Source organism: Petaurus breviceps, unplaced genomic scaffold (assembly GCF_028583685.1).
Source record: "Petaurus breviceps papuanus isolate PSGF00001 unplaced genomic scaffold, PetGlider_PUasm1.0 214, whole genome shotgun sequence".
Taxonomy (NCBI): Eukaryota; Metazoa; Chordata; class Mammalia; order Diprotodontia; family Petauridae; genus Petaurus; species Petaurus breviceps.
Genome location: NW_027185863.1, coordinates 16,969,776 through 16,996,545, shown reverse-complemented (window position 1 = coordinate 16,996,545; position 26,770 = coordinate 16,969,776). Strand labels below are relative to the sequence as shown.

Here is a 26,770-nt window from a genome sequence, read left to right as displayed (position 1 = left end):
TTACAACAATACAAATGTATGTAAAGCAAAAAGAGAGAGAGAGAAAGAATATAAATCAGAAAAAGTTTCATATAAAAATTGGCTCTTAAACTGAATTTTGAAGGGAAGTAGTGATTCTCAGAGATAGCAGTGAGGAAAGATTGCATTCCAGACACAATAGCCAGTACAAAAGGACAGAGACAGGAAATGAAATCTTCTGTGGGAGCTACAGCAAGAAGACTACTTCAAATGGAACACAGAGTATACAAAGGAACTAATATATTGTGGAAAGATTGTGGAAAGGCAAATCATGAATAGTTTTAAATGTCAAAATGAAGAGATTATATTTTATCTTAGAGATGATAGGGAACCAATGGAATGTTTTGAAAAGGGGAATGACCTGTTCACATGTGTGCTTTAAGAAAAGATAAAGAGACTGGCAGCTTTGGAAGTTTCCAAATTTCTCAACCCACAAATGCCAAAGACAAAGTAGAAGGTCAATGAGGAAACTCTGTTGAATGTGGGTGAGAGAGGAACACAGTTGAGCCCTAGCCCAGGGGTGGCAGAGGTGGCAATGCAATAGCAATAGCAGCAGCAGTGGCTGCTTCTGGAGCTCTAGGCCTACAGATATGGGGGGATCAAGCAGCTGATCAGAGGGCAAATTGCAGGGATCTCTTTTTTGTTGCTGAGGCAGGATTCACTTGCTTTGCTCTGCTTGGATCTGGGTAGCAATCTTGGGTGGCAGTCCTAGAGTGAGGAGGAGTGCAGTGTGGCAGAGCTTGTGGTGGCTGTTGAGAGGGAGACTTTCTCACAGTTCCAAGGCAGAAAAGAGTGCTTGTAGTCACTCACCGACCATATGACAGGAGAGGAGTAAAGAGATCTCCTTTGATGATATTACCTTAGAAGAACTGAAAATTTAAAGGTGCCTAGAAGAAGCTCTGACAACAGCTGCACAAACCTCAGAAACTTAAGACAGAATACTCTCCACTCTGGAAGCAGAGTCTTACCTTGACAAAGAGTTCAAAAGTCAAACAACTGGCCAGGAAAATAAGCAAACAGAGAAAAAAAATCAGACTATAGAGGGTTACTTTGGTGACAAAGAAGAACAAAACATACAACCAGAAGAAGACAAAAAAAAGTCAAAACTCCTGCCTCAAATACCTCAAAGGAAAATATGAATTGGTTGCAGCATGGAGGAGTTCAAAAAGTATTTTGAAAATTAAGAGAACTAGAAGAAAAATTAGGATGAGAAATTAGAATGATGCAAAAAAAACATGAAAAACAAGTTAACAGCTAGCTAAAGGAGACCCAAAAAAATGCTGAAGAAAATAATAGATTAACCCAAATGGCAAAAGAGGTCCAAAAAGCTAATGAGGAGAAGAGTACATTAAAAAGTAGAATTGTTCAAATGGAAAAGGATGTCCAAAAGCTTACTGAAGAAAATTATTGCTTCAGAATTGGAATGGAGCAAATGGAAGCTAATGACATTATGAGAAATCAAGATAATTATTAAACAAATCCAAAAGGATGAAAAAATAGAAGATAATGTGAAATATTTAATTGGAAAACCCATCAACCTGAAAAAGAGATCCAGGAGAGTTCATAAAAAAATTATTGGACTACCTGAAAGTCATAATCAAAAAAAGAGCCCAGATGTCATCTTTCAAGAAATTGTCAAGGAAAACTGCCTGGATATTCTAGAACCAGTGGGTAAAATGAATTTGAGAGAATCCACTGAGTGCCTCTTGAAAAAGATTCTCAAGAGAAAATTTCTAGGAATATTATAACCAAATATCAGAGTTCTCAGGTCAAGGAGAAAATATTACAAACAGTCAGGATGAAACAATTTGAGTATTGTGGAAACACAATCAGGATAACACAAGATCTAGCAGCTTCCACATTAAGGGATCAAAGATCTTGGAATATGATTATTCTGGAGGTCAAAGGAGCTAAGATTAACATCAAGAATCACCTACCCAGCAAAACTGAGTAAAATATCTAAGGGGAGGAAATAGATATTTAATGAAGTAGAGGATTTTCAAGTATTCTGGATGAAAATACCAAATCTGAATAGAAAATTTGACTTTCAAATACTAGAATCAAGGGAAACATGAAAAGGTAAACAGGAAAGAGAAATCACAAGGAACTTATTAAAGTTGAACTATTTACTTTCCAACATGGAAAGATGATATTTGTAACTCATGAGACTTTATGAAGGGCAGGTATCTACAAAATGAAATTATGCAGTGAGAGAGGAATATATTTGGAAAAGGATAAATGGAGAAATAAATTATCTTACATAAAAGAGGCAAAAAAAAAAAAGCTGTTGCAATAGAGGGAAAGAGCAGGAGGTGAAAGGGTATAAGTCAACCTTACTCTCATTGAATTTTGCTTAAGGCAGGAATAACATAAACAGTCAATTAGATATTTTACCCTACAGGAAAGTAAGGGGTAAGGGAATGCGAAGGGGGGAGGAAAGAGGGGATGTTAGAAGGGAGAACAGATTGGGTGAGGTGATAGTCAGAAGCAAACACTTTTGATAGAGGATAGAGTCAAAGGAGAAAACAGAAGAAATGGGGGGTGGGATAGAATAAAGGGAAATATAGTTAGTCTTTCACAATATGACTATTATGGAAATGTTTTGCATAACTAATTTCTTGTCTTCTCAATGGGGGTGGGTGAGGAAGGAAGAAGAGAGAGAATTTGGAACTCATAGTTTTAAAAACAAATGTTAATAATTGTTTTTACATGCAACCAAAAAAATAAGATATACAGGCAATGGGATATAGAAATCGATCTTGCCCTACAATAAAGTGAGAGGGAAAGGGGTAAGAGGGAGTATAGGGGGGATAAAACTGAGGGCAAACTGGGGGAAGGGGTAATCAGTATGAATGTCATCTTGTGGTGGAGTTAGAGGAGAGATGGGGAGAAAATTTATAACTCAAAATCTTGTGGGAATGAATGCTGAAAACTAAAAATAAATAAATTCTGGATAAGTAGAGAAAAAAGAAAAAATAAATAAATAACAATCCATAATTAATAAAATATTATTAAACTAATTAATTTGTAGTGTTTTGATGGATTATGTTATTTCTCTCAATAAAGTAATAGCAAAAATAGTGTTATAACCAATTGGTGTTTTTTTATATTTGTGTTTATCTTCACATTTCAATCTATTGCTTTTTTTTATCACCAGATCTATTTAATAACTGATGCCACAGTCCATAAAATGCTTAGTCAGCCAAATTACCATTTGTTGTCCTTCAAGGTGATGTAATTTAATCATATAGTCCATCTATTATACATACTACAGAAACTTGGAAATCAAATAGCACCTCACAGCCCATCTCATCCAACCCATATCTAAAAATGTATTCTTCGATATCCCCCAGACTGGTCAGCCATTCTTTATATGAACACTGCAGGTGGGGAGAAATACCTACAGAGGTAGCTCTTTCAGCTTTTGCACAACTCTACTTCTTAGGTTGTTTGTTTTAACTTTCATCAATTCTAAATCTTCATCTTTGCAACTTCTATCCATTATTTCTAGATTTTCCCTTTGGAACCAAGCAGAAAAAAGTCCAATTCCTCTTCCACATGAGAGCCATTCCAATACTTAAAGTAATCTATCATCCACTAACGCTATCTCCATCATCCTTGGTCTATCACCTTAATAGCATCTTTTCACATGATTCTGTTGCAAACCCACCAGTGAAGAGTTCTCAGATACAAAAGTTGTTAATGAATTTTTCCTCCTGAAAATTCCTAAAATTAAAAAAAATCATTTATTTTCTTATTCACTTTCTCCTATATGTTTATTTTTCTGTGTATGGGAAGGGACAAATTTGCCTAACAAAAATATATGTGAAAATATATGAAGTGGTGATATCACCAAAAGAGGGAAATGTCAATCAATAAATCAGACTTATCTATAAGGAACACAGAAATTAATTGACTTTCCCAATTTCACGTAACTAGTTGATGTAAGAAATAGGATTTGAACACTGGTCTTGACCAGTCCAAATTTCTATCCATTAAGCTAGACTGCTTCTATATTTAGTAAGTGCTTAATAAACTTTCTCAATTGAATTAATTGATAGATAGTGATCTTTGGTCTGCAATGAATCACTGAAAGTCTTCCATACCTGAAAAATATCTCAATGGAAAGGAAAAAAGAATACTAGTTTATTTTTCCCAGAGAATAAGTGACCTATAACTATCATTAGTATCATCATCTTCATTGTCACCAGCAGCAGCAGCAGCAGAAATAACACAAACATGAAGAGTAATTCTACTGAAACTAAAAAAATATTTTTATCAGATTTTCTACAAGGAGATTTTGAATTTACTTGGTGAGCTATTACTGTATTTCTGTAACTGACTAACAAAAGGCATATGCATTTTCTATGTGTTAACTTTTAAAGATCTGTGAAGATTCTCCCACTAGAGAAAAATTTAGCTCATGTCTACAATATGTATTTGCATGTTATAATCCAGCATTAGTACAAAACTGAGATGTTTTGTTCATCAAATGCTGCTGAGCTTAGTTTTTTTACCCTTTTTTAAAAACAATTCAAATCAATGGAAGAGGAAAGAAGTTATTATTCTGCCAAAACAAAAGAAGAAAAAAATTATTTAAAATTCACAGGTGTTAGAGACCCAGAGGATCTCAGTCAGAGGCTACCTTTGTTTTGCTGAAACATACTAGAGAAAGTCACTGAACATCACAAAGCACCTCTTGTATAACATCTGTAGTTTAAAAAAAACTTACAAAGGAAAAGGGTTGAAGAGATGTACCTGTTAGAGTATATTTACATGTAGATGTTGGGTTTTTGTTTTTGTTTTTTGTATTGAAGCTCTCAGCTATTTTCTTTTGGTGGGACTGGTTACAGTACTCCAATCTACATACCTCAGGGGCCACCAGAAGAAGGTATGAAGAGTCTTGTTCACTTTGTTTTTCTAGCCACATCAAGATTTTGTGAATGTTTGAGGTCAGAAAAGTGAGGTTCAAGTTACAGTCTTGCCATTTAGTAGCTATCTGACCTTGCCAGTTTTCTCTATTTCAAAATGAGGATTATCAACTTTATGGTTTTTCTCATATAGTTGTTGTGAGGATCAAATGAAATAATATATGTCAAATACTTCATAAAACATTTACATTTAAGTTTGTAGAGTGTAGTTCTAGATAGGAGAGCAAAGGTCTGATGAAAAATGATTTAACACCAAGTTCTCTAAAATATACATGCATACATATATGTGTATATATACATATATTAAATGTATTTCTGTTTAATCTGCATTATTGATATTTTCTCCATCTGACCTGTCTTAAGTCTAACAATCAATGAACCAATAAGTCAAGCTTTGATTTGTAGTGTTTGTCAATTTTCAAGGTGTAAATGGTCTCCCTGACAATTTAACAATTCGATTTTATGAGCCAGTACCAACTGGCTCCAGCACAACTCTGAGAGGTCATCTAGTTTCACCCATTATGTTTTAAGGATGAGAAAACTGAGTCCAAGGAAATGTAAGGGACATGTATAGGGTCATATAGGCAATAACAGAAGGGGCATATGAACGTTGGTCCTCTGCCTCCAAATTCAGTATTCTTTGAATTATCCCTTGCCATCTCTCATCTTTAAGAGTCAGCTATTTTTAATATGGGATTTTCATTTTTATAATTAATTGTAAACTGAGAATAAGTATTCTCATTTTTATTTTAAAAAATTTATAATGTGTCATTTCTTGTCTTAGGTTTTGAAACAAACCTGAACTTAACCAGCAGAGATGACCCTAATATATCAGAGGGTGGATCAGAAACCCAAGACAGAAATGCAAACAATCATGGGACTCAGCTATGTAATTCAATGTCAAGCTCCATAACTTCTGAAAATGGAAATTCACTCTCAAATGGTAAGTAATTCTTGATTCTAAACTTTTCTTCAGAAGGTAAAACACTGAATTGGTAAACCTACACGTGCTTTTAATGATATTAGCAATGCAATTTTTTCAAGGTACTGGTCTTCTTTTAAAACTAACTAATGGAATGGAGGTTGACAGATTTCACTTGAGCAAAAACTGATCAATAGGTATTGCCTACGTTGAGGAAGTTAAAATTGAACACATTTGCCATCCCTTATGGTCATTTCTCTGCTCCATGGATGTTCTGCAATATAGTTGAAGAATCTATGGCCCAAAAAAATGCACATTTTTTACATACATTGAAGAAAAGATTAAAGCAATTTTTCGATAATGATTATTGCTTATGATATTTCTGAGTTTATTTTGTGTATCTATCAAAGGTCCTTTAAATCATTCCTTTCTGAGGTGTTAAGTAACGTTTTAGAGAAAGCCTGTATACAGGACTGGCCTAGGGGTCAGAAAGATTTAAGTCCCTTCTCTGACATTCTGTGATCTTTGGAGAGTCCCTTCCCTTTCAGTGTTTCCACATCAAACAACTCTTTAAGACTAAGTTATAGATGGGTTTCTAATCTCTGTCAGTGAAGGAGATTCTTCTACCCATATAATCACATATACAGGAAACAAGCAAAAAAATATATTAATAATCACTGAAAAAGGCAGGAATATTGAAATCCATGAACATATGGGGAATTAAGTATATTTTGTTCATTCAGATATGTTCAAAAATCTTTTTCCCCATGCCTACTCTTACCTCCATCCATTACCCTTGAAAAAAGGAAAAAATGGCAAGGTGCTGATATTTCTGAGATCCTTAATTTCTCAGAGATTTGTGCATTCATCTTTGTCTGAAAGACAATACAAAAACAATGATATCTAAAAAGGGGAATAAATAGAAAGCTGCCTAGATCAAATCTATAGACTCGCTTTTTAAAAATTTACCTACTGATCAAACTCTGGTAACTTCATGGAATAGAAAACATGAAATTCAAAGTTAAAAATATGATCCTTGAAAATGTCAAGCTACAAAGTCCTGCCTTTTACTACTCAGTCTGCTTCCAAGCTCAGAAATCGAAATTGATACATTACTCACTTAAGCAAATACAGAATCATCTTTTTAAATAAGGTTTGTCCTTTGCTATCATGAATGTGAATCCTCTTGAAGTATAAGGTATTATAGAAAACATCTTAAAAGTTAATTATGTTCAAAAGAAAAAAAATATTTTAACTGGTATTTTGATCTCATTTCCAAAGAAATCTGACAAACCTTTAGAGAACCACTAGTAAAACAACAAAAAAGTTGGCTAACCTAAATTCCAAATAGATTATTGCTGTGTCACAGTTAGAGACTGTTTCTATCTAATGCTGTTGGAATCTTAATGAAATCTTACAGCTTTTCTCTTTGCATTATGCCCTGCCTCCCAAGTTTGCCTAGCTGCATTTTATGTGTAATATCCTAGAATAAAAGAGAAATGCATAAACACACAGACATAGACATAGATACTCACACACACACACACACACCACAAGCCACAACATTATGACTGTGTATCACTTTGGCATGGTACACAGTAAAGATTTAATAATGTTTGTTGGAAGGTTGTTTGAGTGTTGATTGATTATAGTTCTGTGACTCTAGAAAAGGTACTTATACTTCTCTGATTTTCAGTTTCTGTATCTTTGAAATTGGGATAACAATAGCACCTATTTCATGGTTTTTATAAAGATCAAGGGAGAAAATATATTTAAATAATCTGACAAAATTTAAAGTTTTAAATAAATCACATATTACTGTTGTTTTTATTTTTATCGTAACTAATTTTTCTGGACCTGTGATTTCATTGGTATAAAACCATCCCAGTGAAGACTGTCATGGGTCAGAAATTTCCAGAATCACAGGAAGGCACATCTGTGATGCTATCAATATTAGTTTACCTGTTCTGAAGAATTGTAGCATCCAAAATGGAGTCCATATGGTGGGATCATTCATCATTGTCCCATCAGAATTTGACTAGGGAAACCTTTCAAAGTTCAGATTCCTTCATCTATGTGAGCTAAAGTTGTTTATAATTTATCTGGGCTATTTTGGTAGATTTTAGAATCAAGTATATTATATTCTACCTAGAGGTGTGGATATATATATATGTATACACATATATATTTATATGTATGTATGTATATAAATGTACCTTCTGTGAGAGCAGGTGCTGTCTTGCTCCTGAATAAATGCTTGTTGATAGATTAAATAACAACTCATACTTCTGTAATAATTTACAGCTTACAAAGGACTTGATAACAACCCTTTGTTGTAGATGGAACAAATATTTTGTGTATATATAAAACTTCTCTCTGTGTGTAACCCTAACTATGCCAAAATTTAGTATATCAGTAAACATCTATTGAATACACGAACAACTAAGTAACCTACCTAAATATCACCTCCAAAAGTTTTTTTTTTCATTAGTGCCTTAAAATATGGACAGAGTCCATTTTTTCCCTAAGGTATACAATTTCATGGTAACTAGCAAGGTTATTTTTAGTACAAACTGATAATTTACAATTATAATGCATTGTACTTTTAAAAGAAATTAAAATGGAAATATCAATATGTAGAAAATAATTTAAAGTTCTCATTGAACCAAAAATAGCATTTTATAGGAAACATTCTTTTGAATGTCAAAATTGCATATCACCTCTGTTTCCAAGAAGAAATTATTTTTATGTTTTTATTTACTGAACTATGGTTGGATATAGATAATTATGGCTATCACTTATTTTAATTGTATCAGTTTACCGAGGAAACCACTAGCTTGGAGTTTTATATGCTTACTTATTCCTAGGACATATTATTGCTTATCATTATATTAAGGAAACATTTTATTAGTATTAATGCACTCTTAGTATTAACATGCTATTCATATAAGATACTATATATATTCACATAGAAATTTTAAATTTGTGGGGCAATGTTGACACAAAGACAATAAAACATTGCAAATAATAATTGTACAGTGTGATATCCTGCAGTATTTATGACTGATGAATACTTTTTTTTTAATTGCTGAGCTTTGATGGAGAGAGGAGAAAGGACTTGGGAAGTTACTATAGTTCATTTAGTTGCATTTGGTCGATGAAGGGTTGTGTGTACTTTGTGATAGTATTATTTAATATGTGGTGCTTATCTTCCAACCACAGTATTTTCTGAAGTGATGAAATATTAGATTCCAGAAGGGAATGACTAAGGGAAAATATTATGTGATTATAAATGATTTAAGTGATTTGGGATTCAATTCAGCAAACGTCTATTAAGTACCCACTGTGCACAAAAAGTGAACACATAACACATCTTCACTTCATCTGAGAATACAAGGTTTCCCTTCAATTCTAATATTTCCTAGAATTCACATTTTTAGTCTTAATTATGCTGGAAGAAAGCTTCTTTCTTAAAGTTCAGGTCATTTTACCCATTCGGCTACTTAAATATTTACTAGAATTGGTACATTTTAGGTGCCTAGGATTTGACAACCCTTATTTACTAGTTTCATTTGTAATATGTATATGCATATGTGTCTATAAATATTTACATCTCCATATGAGTATGATGTATATATTTTTTATTTTTGCTTTTTGGAGGGGGAAGGCAGGGCAGTTGGGGTTAAGTGACATGCTAAAGGTCACACGGCTAGATTTGTGTTAAGTGTCTGAGGCCAGATTTGAACTCAGGTCCTCCTGACTCTAGGGCCAGTGCTCTATTCACTGTGCCACCTAGCCGTCCCACTGTATATTTAAATTTTTATACTAGCTTGATATATAGCTGTACTATATACTATGTATAGTATATAGTATACTATATATATACTAGCTTAACTATATATACACATACATGCATACATACATACATGTGTGTGCACACACACACACACACTAGCTTGAAAATAGCTTGATACTATGATGGATCTGCAGTCTCATTGTGATGGGTATTCTTTTCATTAGTGCAGATTGAAACCCTTCCATGCATTTTCATTTTGAGTGATTCTCATTTGTGTCATTCTGTAAATCTTCCACAGAGGACCTTTGGAATATGCTGACAGTGTACCTCTTGTCTTCTTTCTATTGGGGGTAGCCCAGTGTAGCACTCAGATTACATATGTGTTTGCTTTTCTTTCCTCTTTTCACATAACTGACCCACCTCCTTTTCAAATCATTTCTGTCCTTGATGATGTCTCTCATGGAGCCAGCTCAAATTGACTTTCAAGTGCCGGTTGTCAAATTGTCAGTGTGAGCATTTATACTCAGTAAACACTACAAATCAGGGCTTGGTTTATTGTTTTGTTGATTTTTTTAACTTGAGAAAGTTGTGGAGAAAATGTTAATAGTGCAAACTAAAGGTGTTTCCTGTGAATATTTTTCCTTCTGAAGACCAGGGTGATAAACATTTACTTACCTACTCCTACTTTTATGCCATTTCTCACATGTAAATCATTGTTCATAATAGACTATAGCATATCTTACTTCTTTCTACCTTGAATTTTTCTATTGCCATATGCTGCATATCCATATGGGTTGTCTATATGTGACTTGTGGGAAGATATGGATAGTTATATCTAGAATCTTGCCCACCCCTCTCAAAGGGAGCCTTCGATTCCTCACTGTAAGGGAGAAGAAAGGGCCATGAGACTCGCACCCATATTCTCTATGAGGCAGAAATCAAAGTCTCCATCAGAGAGTTGAGCAAGATTCGAGAGATATCTATCCATTTCTCCCTGTGAGTCATATCTAAATACCCCAATATGCACAAACACATCATACATGGTCAGCCCACACTTTACATATACAAAATCATAATCACTTATTTTTTAGAAGTAGACTGGACTTTAAAGATCAATTCTTCCATTTATCTAGAGGAGGGAAAAAAAGGAAGTCCCAGGCCATTCCTAAGTCATACTGCCAGATAACTATAGTGCTGGGAATAAAAACAACTTCTGATGGTTTCTAGTAGAGTAGTCTATTTTTGAGAATTGTCCTGATCCAGTACAGACCTACCAGGTTGCAGATTTCAGTCTATCTCTGAAAACACAGAAACGGGAAAAAGCTATAAGTGTGCAGGTTTGAAAAGGGCAATGGTATCAATTATATGTATTGAAGGTTCAAAGTCAGTGGCTTCAGATACAAGAAGGCACCATCATGCCTCATGAACACTGTGCCAGGCAATGTGTTAGATGCAAAGGTAAATGAGGGATGGTCCTTTTCCTCATGAAATTTGTGATCAAGGAGAAGAAATCATACAAATTCAAACATAACTATAATATAAAATATGGTGTAAGAACAAGTAATAATATTTGTTGCCATTTCTATAATGTTTTAAGGTTTGCAGAGTGATATATAGGTATGTAAATATATGTGTGTGTGTGTATATATATATATATACACATTTATGAGGACAAAGCATTGATTATACACTTAAACAATATGCCAGCCACAATGCTAAGCACTAGAAATAAAAATACAAGCAAAAAGACATTCCCTAACTCTAGGAACCTAGATTCTAATGGGAGAAGGCAACATGTAAGAGGGAGCTTGGTGCTGGAAAAATATAGATAATCAGAATTAAAGTCAAGAGGAAAATGAGCCATGTTCTGACTTGGCATTTACTTAAATGGACTTTCTGGGAAGGAACTCATTAATGAGAAGAGGTGGTCTCATAGAAGTATGTCCAGAGTGAGGAGGCAGCTAGAGAGATGGAAAAGTCTAGATAATACCAACTGCAAGATATATTTGATTATATACTCAGAGAATCCCAGAAGTCATTACAGTTTTAAGCTTTAACCATATGTGTATATATGTATGTGTGTGTTTGTTATGTTTGTACATGTTTACCCTATTGGATAGGTTATTATCCCCATTTCACAGATGAGGAAACTGAAGATAAGAGAAGATAATAGTAGTAACAGTAGTAGTAGAGGAGGAGGAAGAGCATCATCATCATCATCAGTAGTAGTAGTAGTAATACCATTTATATGATGCTTTAGAAATATTATAAGTTTTGTCCTGTGAAGTAGATGTCATTGTTGTCCCCATTTTAAGTAAATGTTTAAGGCAGAATTCCAACTCAGTGCTTCCTCTCCAATGCTCTGTCTTCTGTATCACCTAGATACCTCAACCAGGTTAGTTCGAAGGAAATAGCCAAGAGTGGTGTTTAGGAAGAGGATTGAATTTAGAGGTAAAAATAACGAGTTCTCTGTAAACCTGTTGAGAAAATGTGATATATTCAAAATAATTTCTTTACAAATGAATTTTATGGACATGACCTGCACACAAGTTGAAAACTTCATATAATATATATCTATATCTTTATGTAGATATAGATATATGTACATATATATGCACTCTATTCAAGCGGGAATAACATTGTTCCATCTTTTTTGGTTCACCTCTTTGTCAAATGTTTTCTATTTGGCAGTTACTCCTTTTTCCTATCTTGGTTAATCAAGGAATCTTTTCTTCACTTCTCAGGTCACTTGAAAAGTTTATGATACCTCATTGCACCTCACCCATTAATCTACTCCTTTACCAGGCCCTTCAAAAGCAATTCCTTTTGTACGCTAACTTTCACATCTTCCATCCTTGAATTTTCATAGTATTATTAAGTCACGAATGAACAATTACCAGGATATTTTCGCTGCTGTTGTTTATCCTTCGTTTTCTTTAGAGAACCAATGGCATCACAAGGGTGATGTCTTGACTTGCATGTGAATTGAATTTAAATGAGGTAGAGCTGTGCAAAGTCATCACCCTCTCTCTATTCTCCAGAGTCATCAAAGTCTACTGGCAAGACAAATGTCAAAACAACTGGGGATGGTCTGGGATGCAGTAGGTGACCATGATCTTTCTAAATTAAGGTCTTTCTCAGATCTCAGTTTGTCTCAGGCAATACCCATTCAATGACTAAGCACTGGGTAAAAACTGAGACAAAAGATGTCCCACTTTACCAATGTTTGGGTTTTGATTGCTTAGAATGAGTATAAATAGTAGAAGAAAATTATTCCCAAAATGAATAAATTGGTACCTTTTGCTTCTTTGATAAAGTTCCTCATCTCCAAATTCTTACCTTTATTCCTTCAGACAGAGCACCATCTCACTTTGATATCATCATCCTTTGAATGCTTACTTGGAGTCCATGTTATCCAACAAAAGATGTATAAGAGCTGTGCTCTTGGCCCAAGCAACATATTTTTAACCTTGCTGTTTGCTGTGCATAATAAAATAATTATTATTGTAATAATAACTAACATTATATAGCACCTACACAGGAAGAGTGCTAATCACTTTACAATTATTATTTAATTTGATCCTCACTGCAACCCTATAAGGAAGATGCTATTATTGTACCTATTTTACAGATGAGGAAACTGAAATAAACAGAGGTTAAGTGACTTAATCAGGATCACATAGCTACTAAGTAGCTGAGGCCAGATCTGATGCCAGGTCTTCCTGATTCCAGACCTGATGCTCTATCCACTATATTAAATGTTCCCCCTTTTCCTCTTTTTTCAAACTAGAAGACTCTGTCTTTGCCCTCTATGATTTAAATGTCAAATTGTGTACATTTGTTCATTTATGGGGTTTTTTTTTGGTGTTTGGCCACCTTGTACCCTTATTAAAGCAAGTTTATCCATCGGTATATAAATTCCATAGTGCCAACTACCCTATGCCATTTAGTATATTTTTGTTGTTAATAAAGAGCATTCCCATTAATGAGATCAGTTTGAATATGTATGCAAGTTTTATTTTTTCTGTAAAGCATGAAGAACTATCTAACTATTGGTATCATTATCAATAGGTTTACCAGAAGAAGATGGCTACTCAAAATTATCTGTGAGTAGTACAGCAAGCTCATCGATTCAGAGACATAAGGAAAGCCACACCAGTCAGGTAAATCAGTCCATAACTGTCAAATGGAAACTGATGGGTTAGAAATGGCATTATATCATGATTTGCCTCTTGAGACATCATTGGCTTTGCAGTATTTAAAAATTATTGTCATGTAGAATTATTGTTAAGGCTATACAATACAATGAAGCTGGTGTTTTATATCTCAATCCTCTTTTCATAAAACAAAACATGACTCAAAACAAGAACAATGTGGAAATAACACAGTATCATGGATTATCAGTTCATCTCAGTTATTGCATAAAAAGTCAATGTATTTTATCATCACTCAGAGTCTGAGTATCATTTCTAGACAGAATGCAACTAGTTTAAATTGAGATAACAGGTAATGGTCTATATTATCTTTCCCCAAAAAATAAATTTTTGCACATAATCCCTAAAACTTTAGTTCTTAAATATTCATTTCATCTTAGCAAAGAAAACGAACATATTCAGGAGAAAATGTTTCTTTTTTTATTTTTAGAGAACAAGGAATTCTATTGAGGAAATATTTAGTCATTTTCTTTGTGTCTGAGATGATGAAAAACCTTCTTTTTTAATGAACTTCAAAGGAGAAATGTGAATTTGGAATTAAATCTGATGTTTGTTTTGCAATTAAGTTCTGTAGAAAGTGTGTTTTTTAAAAACAATTCTATCATTAGATAAGGGATATCTTATTAGGATTCAATTTATATTTTTACAAAGTCCAATATAATTTTTAGAATTAACTAAAAAGTTCCATTGTCCAGATGTTTCAACTAGTTTTTACAGTCATTTTGTGAATTTTTGAGTTTTTAGCTATTTATCTGTCATCATGTATGCATAGCTGTTGTATCCACTTATATTTTTCAAAGTAACACAAAAAGTAAAGAGTAAAGGAGGGGCGGCCAGGTAGCACAGCAAGTAAGAGCACCAGCTCCAGTGTTGAGAAGACCTGGAGATCGAATCCCAGGCTCAGACACTTAGCACCCACCCAGAAACACCTGACCGTGTAACCTTGAGCAAGTTAATTAACCCCAATTGCTTAGGGGCAGCCAGGTGGCTCAGCGAGTAAGAGTACCGGCTCCAGTGTTGGGATGACCTGGAGATCGAATCCCAGGCTCGGACACTCAGCACCACACCCAGAAATAACTGGCCGTGTAACCTTGAGCAAGTTACTTAACCCTGATTGCTTTAAAAAAAAGAAAAGAGTAAAGGAAGAAATCAATTCTTTTAATCCTAAAAAATAAATCTTACAACAAGCAATCTTCAGAATTCACATACGCTGAAATATCACCACAAAGATAAAAGAAAATGCTGATTGGTTGTAACAGATTGTCACTAATCTCTCCTCTATTCCTTAGAGATGCATGTACTTTATCTTTTAGGCATTACTGATGCTTTATGTAAGATAAATTCACAAGGGTACTTACTTGCAATGTACACTGGTGTGATTTTTATTGTAGGGTTGACTCCAGCACTTAATAACATAATGATAGACCATTTAACTTCCTTACCAGGGTTTCATGCTTCACAATGTAGTCATAGAGAAGTTTGATAGAAGGTGCATGTAATGGGCTGCTCTGTAACTGACTCCTACCTTTCATGGCTATGGCTAATAAGCAAAAGGGAAAGGTCATTCAGAAATCATTTTTCACTTTCAATTTGACTTGGGGGGCTTGTTTCCAAATATAGTCATCTGAAATACAGCAGTGGCTTCCAGTCATTTATAGCAACACTGCTTAGGGAAAATGGAAAGCCATGTTTATTTCCTTCCTTCTAAAGAGTGAAAGTTCACATGATAAAATACATTCCTTATTTGAGAAGCTAGAGAAGAAATTTGAAATAATGCTTTTAATTACCACTAGCATTGCAGAATCTACCTCATATGTGACAATTCATCCAGGCTAATATGGGCCTGTTTGGCTACATTTTAGTTATTCTGCTTTGTTTTCTCCCAACATGAATAAGAATCTCTGTGGAAAAAACAAACATGAAACCTGACTGATAAACTATTTTGCTGTAAATCTTTCTGTAAACTGAAAACTAAATCTCTCCACACATAAGTTTATATTTTGAATAACAAAGATATTGATTTTAATGTCATCCTTTGGAGGAAGATAAGAATGTATATGCATTGTTATATTCAAGGAAAATAAGAAAGTCTTAGTCATTTGTCACCATGTCAGAAATTATGGAATGTATCATTAGAAGGTGTCTCATGTGGTCATATAGCTTGCCTCTTCTTTTCAAAACTGACCTTCCTTACACTCAGTTAAACATGGGAGTATTTGATAAATTTTTCCAGGGATATAGGTCATAGGACAATTCTCAATAGCCTAATGTAGCTGCTGACTAAATTTTTATTCAGGTTGGTGACATAAGGGAATATAGTTTAACATAAAGAGTACAAGGGGCAGCTAGGTGGCACAGTAAATAAAGCACCATCCCTGGAGTCAGGAGGACCCGAGTTCAAATCTAGCTTCAGATACTTAACACTTACTAGCCATGTGACCTTGGGCAAGTCACTTAACCCCAATTGCCCTGCCTTTCCCCCTCCAAAAAAGAAAAAAAAAACATAGTGCAAGGCTTGGAGGCAGCTAGGTGGCATAGTGAATAGAGCACTGGACCTGGAGTTAAAAGGATGTGAGTTCAAATGTGACCTCAGACACTTGACACTTAACTAGCTGTGTGACGTGTGACCTTGCGCAAGTCACTTAACCCCAATTACCTTGCCTTCTGCCCCCCGCAAAAAAAAGAAACATAAAAACAAACAAAAAATGATACAAGACTTACAGTCAAAAAATCTGGCTTGGAGTCCTAGTTACTACACTTAATAGTCTTGTGACTGTACTAAGTCACTTATCTTCTCAGAATCTCCATCTCCTTTATCTATAATCATAATCAGACCTCACCGAATTTTTATGAGGAACATGCTTTGTTAACTGTGACATAGAATATAAATCTTACTTATTATATCCAACCCAAATGCTTTTTTCAAGTTAAATATATATTTTCTTGATTTATATTTAAAAGAGTATAACAGTTATTTGGTTTTTAGCTCTAGAAATAGAGAACCCTCATAAATTCTCTAAATTCTGTTATGTAAGTATGAATTCTGACATTTTAACATAAATTTTCCTATGAGCATATCTATTTGTTTGAAATACAAAGAGGCAGCAAGGTAGATCCTTTCTTCACATTGAGAGGATGTATAGCAGTAGTAGTAGCAGCAACAGTAGTAACAAAAATAATATTCCTATAATACTTTAAGGTTTACAAAGTACTTTACAAATATTATTTCATTTCACAGCAACTCTGGGAAGTAGGGGCTATTATCCATGTTTTACAAAGGAGGAAATTGAAGCAGATGGAAATTAAGTTGCTTGCCCAGAGTCACAGAGCTAATAAGTATGTAGGGCCAGATTTGAACTCAGATCTATCTTGATCACAGATTCAGCACTCTTTTTCAATCTAATTTTTCAAATATAATTTGTGATCTGTGTAGTTAATGGGGATACTGTAGCAGCAAGCACCCCAAGCATCCTCAGGGTTTGCTGCCAACACAGGTTCTTAGATCTTCTTTGATAAAGGAAAGCAACTCAAAATGGGTTAACAATCTTACTTTAATCAGTCAAACATATATCGTTTACCTCATTCAGGGGAAAAAGGTCAGCACCCTGAACTTCAAAGTATACAGACAGAATTATCAAGACAGAAACAGATCAAGGAGACAGCTTTCCAAACTTTCCAAGCCATTACATCCATACCAAATCAACATCTGGGTTTTTCAAAGCTGGGGGGCTCTGGACAACGGCTTCCCCAAATCCAGATGAAATCACAGAACACTTCTCAAAGCGAGCCCCAAAACAAAGCTACAGATCAGGGCTTATATAGCCTTCTCCTGGCTCAGAGAATGTAACAACCTTATTGACTCACTGGCCAATCAAGAAGTATCTACTGAAAAACAAGCCTCCTACCCCAGGCTCCAGGTGCACTTTAGCCTAGGGGCAGGGAAGATCTTCAAAATTGACATTCCCATTACAGATACCCACACCATGAGATCACAAATGCACTGGAATATTGGAGTAAATAAAATATTAACTCTGCCCCACCCCCCAACTGACACACAGAGTGAATTCAGCTCTTTTCAAATCTGGCATAGTGACTACCTAGATACTCCTTGGCTAAGATCACAGAGCTGGAGACCTCATCCGATCTCTGATTTTATCTGTCATCATAATTAACCCAAGTTTCAGTTTTAGGGAAAGCCTAACTTCACAAGAGGGGAAGTAAGATTCCCCAATAGCACATCTATTGACTCATAATCCCTACTTGTTATTCTCTCCATTGTGTTTCCAACTGAATTTCTTCACCATTACTCAGCTGCCTTCTCACTCTAAAGCTTCCCTCTGTCCCTGGGGCCTTCTCACCCTTGGACATCCCTCTATTATGCAGGCTCCTTCTTCCAATGGTAATTTCCTTTTTGTGGCCTTCATTTTGGGGAGAGGCCCAGGCCAGCCATGCTTCATTTCTCTGCTGGACTTTGCCACCATGCTCCAGTAGGTACCTTCTTCCTCTGTACTCTTTTGTCTGCTGCTTTTTATTTGTTACCTTCCCCCATTAGAAAGTAAGTTTCTTGAGGGCAGTGACTATTTTGCATATTTGCCTCTGCCTGTATTCCAGCACGTAGGACAGGGACTTACTCTATATAAACACTCAATATATATTGTTGGATTGAATTGAATCAAATTAATTATCTAGGAAACTTAATAGGGTATAATTTTAAAAACATATTGAACCGTAGCAAAGTTTTTAGCACAAGACATAAATAAAATAAGTGTTCCATAGAATCCTAAATATTGGTCCTGCCACAAAATCCACTGGCATAACATTAAGAAGTAGCAGATTTCTACTTAAAAATGTAAGAGGCAAGGATTGTGATAATCTTGCAAATATACTGATCAGATACAGTGTGGAATTGGGATAGGGAAAATAGGGAAGTATATAATACTACAACATAAAAGAGGACAAAGTACAAATCTCTCAACCCCTAAAATGTTACTCGACATCATGTATGCCACCTTCCTTGCTTTGATGACCGTCATTTGAATCAGAAGAACTAGCAGAAGTCCACTCTGTCCTTATAGCCTTACTCAGGAGAATATAGAGGCTGAAAACAGAATGAAAGCATGTTTGAGTTAAGGGTGAGGTGCTATGAATAGGAGAAGGGATGGCTACAGTTCTGAGACCTTGTCCTCAGCATGAAGATTACTAGTTACACATCTGTTTAGCAGTCCACATTTGACAATGAAAAATGAGAAGCTTTCTTTTTTCATTTGAGCACAACTTACTTATATTTTCATTACAATTTAAGCTCCAACACCTCCACTGGGTCATTTTATTGCTTTCAGCAGTGTGTAGTTCACAGTAAGTAAGACTCCTATGTACCTATGATCTCTTTCTTTTTCCCCTTTGGGCATTTATCCTCATATTTCTCACCAAACACTTCTTTCTTTTCATTGACTTCACTTTGTTTAGTTAATCATGGAATGCCAGTGAAAAAAAGAATTTGTGCAGACCTTACTTTGCATTTACAAGGGCATAAGAATTCATTATTAATATGTGTCATGTTCAGAGATTAGTAATGAAAAAAATGGTGATACTCTGATGAAAAAAATGGCAATCAAACAGTCAAGGCTGTAATAAAGCATGGTTCTACCCCCTACTCCTCCTAACATACAGCCAGCCACCAATGAAAGACAAAAATTGATCAATAGAAAATTGATCTGAATTAGGAAGCAAATTGTTTTGTGGTTTGTTTTACTGGACTATCAAAGAAGGCTTTTTGTAACATCACACATCAACAAAATTAAGTGTTGCAAGGTATTTAATAACATAAAATGTCCTTTCTTGATGTGCATCATAGGTACTACTTCAAACACCCTACTGAGTTTAATAGTGAAAGAAAAACATATAGCAATTTACAGAAGATAATGTAATAAAGACATTTAATAATGGATTAAAATTAAAGACTATGCTAAAGAACATGACAGGAAAAAGAAATAAGGTAACCATTAAAAGGAGAAAAGATGTTTCTAACATGCAATCTGCAAAAAATGGAGAATGTGAAATGGAAAATATATTTCACATGTGAGAAGCTTCAGAGCATCTGTATTCAATATCAATGGCTTATTTGCATAACAAGCATAGGACCTATTAGAGTATACACAAGAAAGAAAAACATGAGATGAATTGCTGATGACCTTATTAAAATACTAGAAGTTATGATGGGAGATGGTCATTTTTTTTATAAATTTTTAAATTTTTTTTCCAAATGCTTTATTAACTTCTGATTTACATCATTCATTTCCGCCAGATTTTGAGTTGAAAATTTTCTCCTCATTTTTCCCCTACCCATTGCCCCAAAATAACAGTCCCACAGGATATCCCCTCCTCCAATCTGCTCTCTCCCATACCCTTTTCAACGTTTCCAGTGGATCTCTATGCCCCAGTGACTGTATATCTTATTTCCCAATTACATGTAAAATAGTATTAATAATAGTATATATGTATTTGAATATTTGATTTTAAAACTTTGAATTCCAGATTCATTTGCTTCATCCCTTGTCACCCACCCTTACTGGGAAGATAAGCAGTTCAGTATAGGTTGTACATGTGTGGCTAATGCAAAACAATAACATAGTTGATATATTGTACAACACTGACTATATTTCCCTCCATCCTATCCCACCTCCCACTTGTTCTATTCTCTGCTTTGATCCCATCCCTTTTCAAAAGTGGGTGCTTCAAACTTCCCTCCCCCTCCAGCCTGCCTTCCTTTCCATCATCCCCCCTCTCATCACCTTCCCCCCCTACTCTCCTGGAGGGTGAGATACTCTATTTAGTGTGTATTTCACTCCCTTCTCAAGCCAGATTGAATGGGAATAAGGTTGACCCATTCCCTTTTGCCTTCCTATTCTTCCCTTCCATTGTAACCATTTTCCCTTGCCTCTTCTATATGACATAGTTTACCCCATTCTGTCTCTCCCCATCTCCTCTCATTATATTCCCCTCTCACCTCTTAATTTCACCTAAGTATTATCCCTTCCTGTTAAATTGGTCCTGTGCCCTCTATCTATGTATACCTGTAAACATATATACACCTTCACATATGTATTCATATGCCCATATACCCTCATATACACAAACACACACACACACACACAGATATATTTCTTTTCCCTTCAACTACTGAGAAAAGTTTCATAAGTTACAATTATTGTTTTTCCATGTAGGAATGTTAATAGTTCAACTTTGATAAATTCCTTATGGTTTCTTTTCCCTGTTTACCTTCTCATGCTTCTTGTATCTGAATGTCAAATTTTCTTTTCAACTCTGGTTTTTTTTGGCAAGAATGCTTGAAAGTCCTCTATTCCACTGAATGCCCATATTTTCCCCTGAAACATGATACTCAGTTTTGCTGGGTATGTGGCTCTTGGTTTTAATCCCAGCTCCTTTGACTTCCAGAATATCATATTCCAAGCCCTTCGATCCTTCAGTGTAGAAGCTGCCAGATCCTGGGTTATCCTTACTGTGTTTCTACAATATTCAAATTGTTTCTTCCTGTCTACTTGTAATATTCTCTCCTTAATCTGGAAATTCCAGAACCTGGCTATAATATTCCTAGGAGTTTTCTTTTGGGGATCTTTTTCAGGAGGTGATTGGTGGATTCTTTCAACCTCTATTTTGCCCTATGGTACTAAAGCATCAGGGCAGTTTTCTTTGAGAACTTCCTGGAGGATGATTTGTAGGTTGTTACTTTAATCATGGCTTTCAGGTAGTCCAATAATTTTTAAATGATCTCTCCTGGATCTATTTTCCAGGTCAGTGGTTTTTCCCATGAGATATTTCACATTGCCTTCTATTCTTTCATTTGTTTGGATCTGTTTAACAGCATCTTGATTTCTCATAAAGTCATTAGCTTCCATTTGCTCCAATCTAATTCTGAAGCAATGATTCTCCTCATTGAGCTTTTGAGATTCTTTTTCCATCTGGCAAATTTGGCTTTTTAAGGCATTCTTCTCCTCATTGCCTTTTTGAACCTCTTTTGCCATTTGAGTTAGTCTATTTTTTAAGGTATGATTTTCCTCAGTCAGGCTGTTGACTCTCATTTCATAATTTTCTTGCATTTTTCTCATTTCTCTTCCCAATTTTTCCTCCACTTCTCTTATCTGCTTCTTAGGGTCCTCTATGGCCTGTAACCAGCTCCTATTTTCCTTTGAAGCTTTTGGTGCAGGAGTTCTGACTTCACTGTCTTCCTCATGTTCCATGTTTTGCTCCTTTTTGTCCCCAAAATAGGAGTCTAATGTTGGAATCTTCTGTCTGCTTTGTTTCCTTTGCCTGGTCATGTCACCCCTCAGTCACTTGAGCCCTGGGCTTTTTGCCACAGTAGGACTCTGCCACCAGACAGGGGAGCTTTCATCCCAAACACTGGGGTTTTCTCAGCTGCCAGAGGTATTAGATGGATGCCCACTATGAGGTCTCCACAGGTTCCGGCAAGCTGGACACATACCCCAGGACCTCCACCCTAGCTGCAATCCAGATCCAAGCAGGTTAAAGCATGAGCGATTACCCCTCAGACTGGTGCTTGGTCCTCCTACACTCTGTAGGCCAGGAGCTGAAGCTGCCATGTGGCACTGGCTGGCTGTACTGGTGTCTCAGAGGCTTCTTGCCCCGGGGGCAAAAGCCACACACTCCCATTTACTGGTCCCAAAGTCCAGACTGCACTGACCTCTCACTTTGTCCTTCATATCTATGTGTTGATAAATCTGGAAATGGCCACAGCTGCTGCTGATCTGGAGTCCCTCTGGCTGGCAGCTGGTCAGGCCCACCCTGGTGCTAAAGCCTTGGCGTGAGACTGGGCTCTGCTCCCAGAGTGCTGTGCTGGCTGATTCCTGCAGGCCTGACAGGCTGTCCTCAGTGGGAGGTTAGCTTCTCTGTGTCATTTTGTGGGTTCTGTAACTCCAAAGTTTGTTTAGAGTCACCTTTTTACATGGATTGGGGAAAGTGGAAGCCAGAGCTGTGGGGAGGCCCTGCTCCTACTCTGCCATCTTGACTCAGCCCCTGGTCATGTTCTTTAAGCTAATTTTTTTCCAATTTATTTATTTTCAGTATTCAACATTCATTTCCAGAAGATTTTGAGTTACAAATTTTTTCCCCATCTTTCCCCTACCCCCACCCCAAAATAATGAGCCTACTGAATACCCCTTCCCCAATTTGTTCTCTCTTGCATCCTCTCCTACCCCCCCCCAACTTCCTAGTAGGGCAAGATGGATTTCTATACCCCACTTAAACTATTTTTTTTAATTCCTTGGTGTAATTTTTTTCCCATGAAACATTATACTCTAGTTACCAATAACTTAGCTGAATTCAAGTTTGTGGTATTTGATAACTTAAGAAATTGATCATCATAATAGAAAAGCTACTAATTATCATTTGTAGAAAATTACTAGAAAATTGAGGAGGTGGTTGAAGACTGAAATGTTGCTTACATTTTTAAAATGTAAAATCTTTCAAAATGAATGTTTCTTGACAACTTCTATATGGTAAAACTAAAATTACACATAATTTGATAGGGGTGAGAGTGGGCTGTTTCATTCTATTTGGGGTTAACTAAGAAATAACCAGATTTAATTTCATTCCTTGATAAAATTATTATAAAACATATATATATATATATTCCATTTTTATGCTATCTTAAATTCCTAAGCCCTTCTTTGTATGCCTGAAATACCTGCGTGCTTAGAATCATTCCCTGCTCACTTCTGCCTCTTAGAATTCTTAGATTTTAAGTTTCATCTTTAAGGTTCATCTCAGGAGTCAACACCTAAAGGAAGCATTTCCTGATTCCCCTGCCTTTTAGCGTTTTCTCCTTGCTGAAAGTTATATTGCATTTATGTAACTGCTTATATGTTGTATTGCAAACCCTTCTGATTCCAGTCATATGTAAGATCCCTTGAAAATAGAAATTGTTTTTCATTTTGTCTTTCTTTCTCTAAGTCTTAAGTTAGTGTCTTACACACAAAAGCTATTTGATTTTTTTTGTTAAATTAATTCATTGATAAATGAATTTCAACTACAACAGATTTAAAATAATCTCTAGTGATAATTCATTTTCTAGATCCCTAAGACTTATTCTGTACATCACTCTCATTGTAGCATACATAGATGTTGAACTGAAAAAAAAGCAGTGTAGCTTGGTGGTCAAATTACTTAATTTTAATTCAAGAAAGCCTAGATTCCAATCCCATCTCTGATATTTATCAGCTGTGTGACCATGGATGAATCACTTTACCTTCCTTAGCCTCAGTTTCTTCACATATAAAATTAGGGTATTGGACTAGATTATTTCTAAGTTCCCTTCTGGCTTTCACATTCTATGCTCCATATAAAGCACATAACTAATTAAAATTTACAGTAATTTGGGTTGCAATTAATCATGGATGTATCAGTCTATTAAAAAAACTCAGACAAATTCACCAATACCTAAAAAATAATCTATTTTATCATTGTAAAGAAAAATCCTGGCAAACTAAATAGCAATGCAGCCAATAGATTTCCCCAGAATCAATGAATATTAGAACTGGAGGGGTAGAGTTCTTCTTTACAATCCTCTTATTTTGCCAGTGTACAAAATAAGCTCCAGAAAGGAGAAGGACTTTTATAAAAGATCATACAGGAAGTAAATAATACAGTTAGGATTTGAGACAGGCATAAGATACAGTTATCCCTTCTACATCACAAGAAGTGTCATACCTCCTTGATCTAGAAAATCCACATAAAATATTTTGGACTTCCCTTAATACCAGAGAAGTCTACTGGCTCCACAGATTTCTTTCTCTTTTTTCTTGATATTTTATAATACTATGCAAATATTTTATGCATTTCTGAGTTTCTAAACATTTTTGTGTTGTCTGCTGGCATTCACATGACATCTTCATGTATCATCTGTGGCTTCCACAAAATTCCAAAAAATTCCCATTAATGTCTTATGCCGACCAGCAATCTATCAAAACCATGATGGGGAAAATAGCAATGTAGAAAGGATAACTACAGTCTGACTCAAAAGTCAGTGGTTCAAGCTGTATTCAGTGAATTAAGTTGATGCAAAGTTTCTTAAAGGTATCAAAATTTTGTTTTAATTCCATATTGTATCAATAAACTGGGAGGATGGAATGAATGTAGATAAGTTCATAACTAGTTGAAAACTATAATTCACAAAAGGTCTAATTCAAGGGTATGTCTTCAGAGCTGTTAGGTTATGATATGCTAGCATAATACGCAGTTGTAAAGACAGTTGACATCAAGTAGTTACAGCTATTAGCAAATTCCACATCATTTGGGTGGTAAATAGAGTAGATGATCTAATGAGTTTATGCTTCAGCATTGGGAAACTGACTGATTTTGAAACTGATCTATTATGATTCTGTAAAGGCAAAGTATGGAGTATATCAATTAACTCTCAAGAGAAAGTGGAAGACAGTCTCCAAATCTGAATCCTTTTCTTCCTCTGTAAAATGTATGTTTCTGGGATTTTGGTCCGTTTAGCCAGATATTCAGGGGTCATATTCTGCATGTCCCTTCCCTTGTGAGGGTGAGCTTGTGGAGTTCCTCTAGTCTAGTCATTTCAGGCCAAGGATTTAGAAATAGCAGAATGGGTTATGGAAAGACTGTGATCTCTATAGGAATGAGTAAAAATGAGTCCCCTGGCAGGCTTGACTACTGATGTGTGCCTGCCACACCCTCTTCTCACTCAGAAGGACCATTGTCTAGTGAAAAAAGTAAGTATCAACAATAGCCAATAGAATGAGGTGTTTGTCTAGTCTAGGACCTAAACTAATTTAATCTTATTGTCAATGACCAGAATGAAACAGGAAGAATATTTATTAACTTTGCAAGGATATCAAATAAAGAATAAATCCCGTACCTCAAAAGATAGCATAATTTGTACCTTGACTTTGAAGAAATAATTAGAAATAAACAGAATGCAGGATCAGGAAAGAGAAACAAATTCTAATTAGACAAATGAAAAGCAAGTGTAAAGGCAAAGGGTTGAGAGGAGGGGGGTGACGTGAGGGGAAAGTTGCCAGCAGTAAGCCTGAGCTGTCAATATAGTCCGGTTTTGTTAACTAAAACATAAATAACTAATTGACCCAGGGTGACTTTCCAAAAGAGATTGGGGCTTCGCTTTTACTAAAATGTTATAAATAGCTAGGATATGCATAAACTCACTACATTTAGGGTTATAATTTTAAAGACTCCAGTGTCACATATTGGAAATTGTACATTATATTGTATTTAAACTTTGATTCATAAAACTCCCTAAAAGCGAGAAGCCCTATCTCCCTTAATGGATGAGTCTAGGTTAAAGCCTTTGCACTGGTGTGGGACATTTGAAGTAATCACTGCTTTTCTTATTGAAGAATTTATGACAATTTCCTACAAAGTTGATTTTTCCTTGAAATACATGTAGGATATGGCAGAATGACAAGCAATCAATGTTCAGTAAATATTTGTTTATAATAATATGAAAACAAATTCTAGTGAAATATCACTCAATTGTACTACATTACTTCATAAAAAGCTATGACTTCATCAATATGAATACTCCCTCTAACTTTCCATCCTTTACAAGATGGCTCCATGACTCTTACCTCCATTAGTATCTATGTTATCCCTAGGACATCATTCCCTTTTTTTGTCTGCCATCTCATGCTAGTGATTCCTTGTGATATTGGTGTTCACTCACTTCTTCCTCCTCCTTCTGTTTTTTTTCTTTCTTTCTTTCCTTATTTAGTTTCTCCTTCTTCTTCTTCTTCTTCTTCTTCTTCTTCTTCTTCTTCTTCTTCTTCTTCTTCTTCTTCTTCTTCTTCTTCTTCTTCTTCTTCTTCTTCTTCTTCTT

The 26,770-nt window shown here is 35.4% G+C and overlaps 1 protein-coding gene across 1 annotated transcript in view; it reads left to right on the top strand.

Annotated features, from left to right (window-relative positions):
- The window catches only part of MYO16 (myosin XVI), an 871,975-nt gene that overhangs the window by 811,910 nt on the left and 33,295 nt on the right, over positions 1-26,770 (top strand). The window contains exons 35-36 of the mRNA XM_069094125.1: positions 5,734-5,892; positions 13,739-13,830. Of these exons, the coding sequence (XP_068950226.1) occupies positions 5,734-5,892; positions 13,739-13,830 (251 nt within the window). The remainder of the gene's footprint in view (positions 1-5,733; positions 5,893-13,738; positions 13,831-26,770) is intronic.